At 35.0% G+C, this 9,047-nt stretch overlaps 1 protein-coding gene and 1 pseudogene across 1 annotated transcript; both read right to left on the bottom strand.

The window, feature by feature from the left end:
- Positions 1 to 3,425, bottom strand: part of LOC107659979 (coiled-coil domain-containing protein 65-like) — a 7,169-nt pseudogene extending 3,744 nt beyond the window's left edge.
- A 4,373-nt stretch (positions 3,426 to 7,798) lies between these two features.
- sox21a (SRY-box transcription factor 21a) lies at positions 7,799 to 8,847 on the bottom strand. The gene has a single exon (XM_016449349.1). It carries the CDS (start codon positions 8,541 to 8,543, stop codon positions 7,842 to 7,844), a length of 702 nt encoding a protein of 233 aa, XP_016304835.1. The 5' UTR covers positions 8,544 to 8,847; the 3' UTR covers positions 7,799 to 7,841.
- Positions 8,848 to 9,047: the final 200 nt, after the last annotated feature.

The following is a 9,047-nucleotide window of genomic DNA, read 5'->3' as shown; positions in this document are numbered from 1 at the left end:
AATTTGTGTTCCGAAGATGAACGAAGGTCTTACGGGTTTGGAACGACATGAGGGTGAGTAATTAATGACAGCTTTTCATTTTTGGGTGAACTATCCCTTTAAATGTGAGTGTAATAAACATACCATGGATGCAATCTACTGCAGTTTTTTAGTAGCATCGCTGCTTTGAATTGTAAGTTTAGTGAGCTGCTTTCTCCGAATCGTTTGAGCCTCGCCAAGCTGGACTCTGAAATATTGAAGTTTCTGGGCGAGCTCATCACGGCCTGAATGAAGCTGTTGAGCTGTTTCTCCCGTTTGACTGGAGCTCAGCTGACAGCGCAGAGCAGAGATGGACTCCTGCAAATGTTTGAACACATTTTTCATAGTTTCAAAACTATGAAATAACACAATTGGAAATATTGAGAAAAAAAGCTTCTTCAGAGTAGTCAGCTACCACACTAGAGTTTTGTCTGACCTGCAACTTCTGAGTGTGCTTTTTATGTGTGTCGATCTCTTTAGCACTTTGTTCGTCCTTGATTTGCAGAGACTCAGTTGCGATGAATCTGTCTTTGGTGGTCTCATTGTAGTGGTGTAAAACCTGCTGCAGTTCCCGCCATAGTTTTTCCACAACCCCTTCCATCTGATCTTTCACTGATTGCTTATCCTCTTTGTTCTGCAGAAACAAAACCAACATCATTATTTTACATTAAACCCATGATTGTGTCTTAATTGCTTGTTGAATATTGTACATTTTACAAATTCTTGCATGTGTGAAATCTGTATTAATGTAATCCAATTGATATTGCATTGCATATATAATTAGTGGAATATAGTTAGTGCATACATAGGCAACCAAGACACTTATTCTTACTCTTATCATTTTCTTTATTTGTGTATTTCATCTCTGTTGTATCTAGTTTTTACTAAACCTATGAATATTGTTGGACCATGACAAACTGTTTGTGATGTTCCTCACTTGTAAGTAGCTTTGGATAACAACATTTGAATAAATGTGTACGTAATGAAACCAGTACCTGTTTTTTTATTTGATTACGAGTGCTCTGGTAGTCACGTCTAGCCTCATTGTCAAGATCAGCGTAATGCTTTTCCATGGAAAACATCACCTTCTCCAAATACATACTCTCCTGCTGGTGCTGTGAAAGAATTTGCTCTCTGAAATATAAAAGTCATATAATAACTTGGTTCATTTCTTTTGCAGTGCATTTTAATCTCCCTATATATGTCTTATTACATTATATAAAATAAGAAACTAGTTTTTCCTTAAAGGAACAGTTCACCCAAAACTGAAAATTTACTCACCATTAGGCCATCCAAGATGTAGATGACATTGTTTCTTCATAGGAAAAAATTGGGAGAAATGTAGCATTACATCACTTGCTCCCCAATGGATCCTCTGCAGTGAATGGGTGCCGTCAGAATTAGAGTCCAAACAGCTGATAAAAACGTCATAGTAATCCACAAGTAATGTACGTATTCCGCAAGCTGTGTGTTTGTAATAAACAAATCCATCATTAAGACATTTTCAACTTCAAACCGCTGCTTCCATCAAAAAAAAAATCCATAATATTGCTTTCTCCATTGAAAAAGTAATTTTCAAGCAACGGTTTAAAGTTAAAAAATACCTTAATGATGGAATTGTTTCTTACAAACATGTAGCTTTTCACCTTTACAAGATGTTAACTGATGGACTGGAGTGTTGTGGATTACTTGTGGATTATTGTGATGTTTTTATCAGCTGTTTGGACTCTCATTCTGACGGCACCCATTCACTGCAGAGGATCCACTGGTGAGTAAGTGATGTAATGCTAAATTTAGCCAAATCTGTTCTGATGAAGAAACAAACTCATCTACATCTTGGATAGCCTGAAGGTGAGTACATTTTCAGCAAATTGTTTAATTTTTCAGTGAACTGTTCTTTAATGGAATCATGACATCATTTTTGTTGGGAAAACAACAACATAAACATCACTAAGAAGTAGCAATGGATCTTATGATTTCTGTGATGTTTTGTGGTATTTGTGTCTTGCTTTAAATTTCAAAAATCCTTATGATAATATAAAAATTGTAATATATGATTAGAAAATATGCAAATTCGAGTAAAACATTCAACCTCAAGCTGGCGCCTTATCTTTGCATCAAGATACAATTGAAAATTGCCTGAGCTTGACCAGAGTATATTTCTGAAAGTCTAGTATGCTAGTATATTTTATAGAAATTTGTTTCCTTACACCCAAAGCATATTCATTTTCTAAAGACAAAGAGTTCAGAAGGTACAGTATAAAAGGAATGACCCAAATGATATGGTCAGGAACTGGCTAATTGGCCAAACTCAATGTGTCTTGCTTTAAATTTCAAAAATCCTTATGATAATATAAAAATTGTAATATATGATTAGAAAATATGCAAATTCGAGTAAAACATTCAACCTCAAGCTGGCGCCTTATCTTTGCATCAAGATACAATTGAAAATTGCCTGAGCTTGACCAGAGTATATTTCTGAAAGTCTAGTATGCTAGTATATTTTATAGAAATTTGTCTCCTTACACCCAAAGCATATTCATTTTCTAAAGACAAAGAGTTCAGAAGGTACAGTATAAAAGGAATGACTCAAATGATATGGTCAGGAACTGGCTAATTGGCCAAACTCAAAAACAAAACTAACTTGTGTGTGTTTGTGTGTGTATACCTCTCAGGATTATACTCCGAGGCAAGTTCTTCTAGACTTGTGTTGAAGCTCAACTCTAGTTCTGCCAGCCAACTCATATGAAGCTCTAACACATAGTCCACGTTCTGTTGATGAGAACTGCGCGCCAGCTCCGACTGTTGCTCCCTCTCAGACAGATCAACCACCAAACTCTATATGAAACACACACACAAGCTTGTCGCTTCCTAGAATGACCTTCCTATAATTTAGAAGTGACAGTCTAGTATAATATACATTAGAGGTTTGTGAATACATGACATTTTCTTCATTGACGTCATGACCTTAATGATGTTGTCTTTGTAGTCCAAGACTCTCTCAAATTTCTGGCTGAGCACTGACATGTCATTGCGTAGCTCTGCTGTCTTGGTCTGCGTTAAAACAGCACGCCACTGCTGCCGCAGCTTATGGAGCTTCAGTACGGTGTTCCTCTCCTCTTTCTGCAGTTTATCCTAAAAAACAAATCATCTGTCACTGCAGAAATCAATTGCCTGACAAGCCTTAATCTGTATCTGCATTAGCAAATAATTTATTCTCTTCACATACATTTTATATGTTATTTGTCAGGTGTGTGTCACACCTTGAGGAAGTGTGTGAGCATGTCCTCTTTTCTCTTGGCTATCTTCTCCTCAGCTTGAGCCTTTTGCTGCATGCACAGAAGTCTCTCCTCTTGTATCATTCCGGCATTTCTTCCGCCTCCTTTCCTCCCTGCTTTTTTAGGCATGTTTGCTGAATATCTGTGGATCACAGCTTCTAAAGTCCTAAAAAGAGAAGATGCAGTTTATTACTATACAAAATCAGAACTGGCTTAAACCAACAACAAATGATAATATAAAAACGTCCTCTGTTCAGGAAACATAAAAATGGTTGATAGCATAGAACAAACCATTTATTTGCTTGTTTCTGAATACAATTAATCGGAGATCACTAGAATTGAGTACCTTTGATAACGTTCATGGAACATATAGAATACAAAGTTTCTTTTGGCATCAAATATCAAAGATAAACTAAATAAGAAAGTTTGTCAAGATACTAGTTGTGTACCAAATAGCCTATAAAATAATAATAATTTTATAATTTTGTCATCTATTATCAGAGCCCGATAGCTCCTCCCCTTCCACTACGTATCTGTCATAATAGACACATTTTCAATTCAGTCTAAAAACAGTGCACTTATTTTGTAACTGCATTTATAGCAAAATGTTTTGGATGCATCAAATATCAAAGATAAACTAAATAAGAAAGTTTGTCAAGATACTAGTTGTGTACCAAATAGCCTATAAAATAATAATAATTTTATAATTTTGTCATCTATTATCAGAGCCCGATAGCTCCTCCCCTTCCACTACGTATCTGTCATAATAGACACATTTTCAATTCAGTCTAAAAACAGTGCACTTATTTTGTAACTGCATTTATAGCAAAATGTTTTGGATAGATTTGGAATGTTTCCTTTGTAAATGCTTAGGCATGAAAGTTTACTTTTCTGAAAAATATGTATTTTTTTATTTTAATAGACAAAGATTACCACCAAATGTGGCCTTTATTGTTAATCTTTGTTTGATTATGGGCAAATACCATATACATAAACAGAAATGGGCTAAAGGAAAACCCAACTTTTTGTTATTTCAGATAGATATGAAAAATTATATTGAGTTACTACTTGGGTTGAAAAACAGTAAAGCAAAACGCACAAGGTCTCTTTGTGAAGCTTTTCTGTTATTTATATGATGATCTCATACCTGTTCTTTTTTCTGTTTATTTTTTTATTTATTATTATTTTGTTTATTTATTTATTTTTACCTGTATTATTATTTATATAATACTGTATACTTTCTATTCTTTTTTTGTAGTTTATATTTGTCCAGTACCTTTATATTATATGTTGGAAATCAATAAAAAATAAAAAATAAAAATAAAAATTCAGTCTAAAAACACTCAAGATTATTTTGGAAGGATTTGGAATTCTATATTAACAGAAAAATAGAGTGTATGATAGAAATTTGTTGATATACTTTTTTATACAGAAAACGAACATTTGAATTGTAAAGAACAACATATTATACATTTGTTTATTTTGTTAGGAAAATTCCATATACATAAGAAGAAGTGGGCTCAATGTAAACCAAATTTGGCACATGTTATAAATGACTTTAAATTATATGTAAATCTCTTAGAACAAACAAAAAACAAAAAAGCACTGGAAACATGTAATGCTCTGAAAGCATTGAACTTTATGTAATTTTCTTCCTTTTTTTTCTTTTCTTTTTTCTCTGGCAGCTAATAATGTTAATTTGATAATGTGAATATGTAATACCTCATGTTCTTGTGGCATTGAATTAATAAAGCATTAAAAAAAAAATTCAGTCTAAAAACCCAAGATGTTGAAACCAAATTAAACACGCTGTTTTTCCATGCAGACCTTCGCTGAAAACATTCGCAGTAAGCGATAGAAATAGAAAAACATGCACGTTTACATTGCTGGTTGGTAAAAATAAAACTGAGCAGCTACAAGCGTTATTTCACATCGTCTTACCCTCTCACGTGCCGCACTCGCTGACTCACTTCTGTTGACTGTTTCCTAGCAACCACAAGCAGGCGACAAGGTGACTGCAATAAAGACTTTTGGCGCTATATGCCTTCCATACTGCACTACCATATGGATCCAGTAGGACGGGTGCATGTTTCACATCACAGAAATTACTATGTAGTTGTGACATAATAAAAGCATGCATGGTAATGAACCTTTCATGAAGTCTTTTTGCTCAAATGTGATGGACAAAAAATGCAAAATATTTATGTTTACTTTGCATTTCTTTTGTAATGACGTAAAGGTTTTTGAGTGTAATTTTTTTTATTAAACACAGCAGATGACAGATAAAAAAAAGATGACATTGATATCTATAAAAAATGCATGAAATGCTAAACAAAACAAAAACACGAATCAAAGGTAACACTAATTGTTAGCAGAAGAGGGAGCTATGACTTTAAATGTGAGCATGTTCTTAGCCTAGAAAACAATTACATTATGAGCTGCAGCACAAATGCAAATTATTTGTACATATTTACACATATAGCGTTGAAATGGTCAAATTGATTTTTTTTTTTACTTATAAAAATATTTAAAAGAAGCAGCAGAAAAGTTTTTAAGATATCTTTAAGATTGTTATGTTTAATCGATGCAACATAATGACTTTGTATTTTTTTATTCACAGGATGGCCTACTATTTTGTTTAAAATACGTTTGTCTTGTTTGACTTTAACCATATTTTAAAGCTACCCTGAAAAAACATTAAAAACAGTTGCATCCCTGGAGCTTAATCTTCCTGCTATTAATGAGGTGTTATCTTTATACTCATAAACTGCAGATGATCTTTGTAACCTGTTGTCACTGCTGGTAATAGAAGGAAAATACCACTGGTTTTAGTCAGATGGCTTACATGCAAAATATGTTATAACAATAATTTGTATTGCTTGAATTAAATATGTCAATAATATCAGTTTGTACATCCGAAAGGTATTTATTAACATTATTATTTATTGACTTTATGAACTTAAACTGATGGTATTTTGTGCTTATGTTATGGTTAACGTGTCTAAGAGAACACAGGAGACAAAATGTAAATCTAAGTTAAAAAATATGATTGATCTTATTTATTATGCGCCATTAATACTGTATGTGCAATATGCAATTTAATTGATTATAATTTTAAATATTGTTTTGGGAAACATTTATTCCTTTATTCTTTGTGTCTTGAGTTTAGCCAACAAAAGGATGAGAAGTGCAAGTTAACTGATCACACGAACTGGTGAAAAGAAACTTCCCATCAGAAGCTAGTTGTGTCTGAGTCGCCTTTGTTGTGTATTTTTCTGGCCTTTTCCTTCACTTCCCTCTCGAGAGCTTCATGAAGACTGTCTTGTTCTCTCTAATAATCACTGCTCAGAGTCTGTACTGGTTAATGATCTGTTTAAGCTTTTCAACCAGCTGATGTTATAGAGCTGCTACTGTCTCTGGATTTGATGGCTGTCCTCTCAACAGACTGTTTCCCTGTTTGCCAGTCTGTCACTTGTCGTCTGTTTTTCTGTATCCTTCTGCAGATTTATCAGGTCTATATGCTTCAAACAGTTTTTATTTTTTTATTTTTTAAAAACATTATTTTGACAACCAGAAACGGATATTAGAAGGTGACTGGATGATGATTCCTTCTGGATTTGTTTCCACATTGGGTTATCTTTAGTTAAATCCACAAACAACATACTCTGAACATGTGACAACAAAAACTTAAAGTAATTCAAAAATTGTGCATGTCAGAATATCCGCTCATATGTGTTCATACCTGCTACATTGTAAAGAAAATGTAATTTCAACAGGAAAAGAATGTAAAATTCTACAGTAAAAACCTGTTAAGTGGTCAACTAAGTTACCTAACAATACATGGTAAAATAAAAAAAAGATATAAAAAAAAAAATATATATATACTGTATATATATATATATATAATTAAAAAAATGATATGTAGTTTTATTGTAAAATTGCAAAAGTATAATTTATAATATATGAAGAAAACAACAGGCAAATGGAGCACGAAAGTAAGTATGACTTAATGTATGAATGATCCCATAATTTATTCCTTCTGTGAACCATAACATTTTTTTATGTTTGAAACATTTCTTGTAATTACTCTTATCAGTTATATACATTTGAGTGTGTTATGTTGTTTAGTTAATGTTTATAGCATTATTTAAGCATGTTGTGTTTGTGTGTAAGTTAACACTGTGCTCTGTCTTTGTTATTATTGGTCGCACCATGTGACATTGCGTTGTACCACCTGTGTGTTATTAACAGCACATTTTACAGTAACAGATTTTAATAGCTGTGTAATATAACCACTAACCACCAATCTCCCTGTAATGCTTGTAACATCATCATTGTTTTTACAGCAAACTTCTGGTACTGCAATTTTTTAAAATGGAAATGTAATACTAAAAAGAAGATTCAAGAATCAACTCTGCACAAATAATATTTTAAACATTTAATTCTTTTTTCTTTTTTTTTTCTTTTTTTTTTACAAAATGCAAAGCTTTAAACAAGTGCACGTGACCTCATACCACATGAACATTGTGGTCCTTTAATTTCCATTCATATCGTCGCAGCGTACGTCAGGTAAGGTTCATGTTGAGCTTTGGTCATTCCTGGTAAAAGCACGTAAGATGAAGGAACAGCAGGTCCAGAACCCGGCCAGCCCAGGCAGTTATAGGGCACCATGTGACCCGGGTTACCCGGAGACGGGTGAGCGTGTGGCGCACCGGCCAGAAAACCCATCCCGGGAAACGCGGAGACTCCACCGGGATACCCGAGCATTGAGTAATGTGGGAAAGGTGCAGGGGGTAATTCCGACATTTTGGAGGCCAGGTCGAGAAACGGATATGGGCTGGCGGACAGGTGGTGACTGAAAAACACCCGAGTAGCAGCGGCGGCGGACGTTTTCTCCGCGCTCAGCGAGTCCGTCAGCGCATCACTCTTCAACGGGTCACTCTCACCCAGATTGTACGTCACATTAAAATGATACCTGTCTTTCTTGATCAAGTTTTTGGGCTTTCGCCGCGGTCTGTATTTGTAATCCGGGTGTTCTTTCATGTGAACGGCTCTAAGGCGCTTGGCCTCGTCAATAAAAGGTCTTTTTTCAGACTCTGCCAGGAGTTTCCATTCGCCTCCGAGGCGTTTGCTGATCTCAGAGTTGTGCATCTTCGGGTTGTCCAGTGCCATCTTCCGTCTCTGGGCTCTCGACCACACCATAAAAGCGTTCATGGGGCGTTTAACATGGTCCATAGGCTTTGCCATTTCTGAAACAGTTTCCTCTGCTGCTCCTTTTTCAGTTCAGTCCAAAGGAAAGCAGCCCAAAGTTTCTTTGATGCACAGTTCAGTCAGTCCTGGCTGTGTTACCCTTGTAACATGGCACCAAAGAGTCTGCGCCTAGAAATAGTATAGCCTAAGTTTTCGACTGCTTGACTATTTGTCAAATATAAGTGACTTACAAAAATCTGATATTTATCTTTTCAAACAAGTCCCAATAGTTTGAGTTGTTATCCATGGACGCACCGGTGTGTATGGGAGTCACTGAAGCAATCTGGCTTTAAATGCTCATCACTGCTTAGATTTGTACCGCCTGCGCTGAGTTTTGAATGAAGTGGGCGTGTCCATTCGTTCTGAGACGAATGACGTAAGTGTGGGTGTGTCCTGTGAAATCTACAAACACTATGAGCAGCAGCACTGTGGGACAGGTTTGCATTTCTTTCAGTGGTATAGCATTTCAATGACAATATAACATTTTTTTTTTTATCTTTA

Source organism: Sinocyclocheilus anshuiensis, unplaced genomic scaffold (assembly GCF_001515605.1).
Source record: "Sinocyclocheilus anshuiensis isolate Anshui unplaced genomic scaffold, SAMN03320099.WGS_v1.1 scaffold55, whole genome shotgun sequence".
Lineage (NCBI taxonomy): Eukaryota > Metazoa > Chordata > Actinopteri > Cypriniformes > Cyprinidae > Sinocyclocheilus > Sinocyclocheilus anshuiensis.
Note: the sequence above shows the minus strand (reverse complement) of the source record. Positions and strands in the feature narration are given on the sequence as shown.

What these genes read in the sequence shown, in the direction of transcription:
- sox21a (XM_016449349.1), bottom strand. Translation starts at nt 8,543, where the DNA reads ATGGCAAAGCCTATGGACCATGTTAAACGCCCCATGAACGCTTTTATG.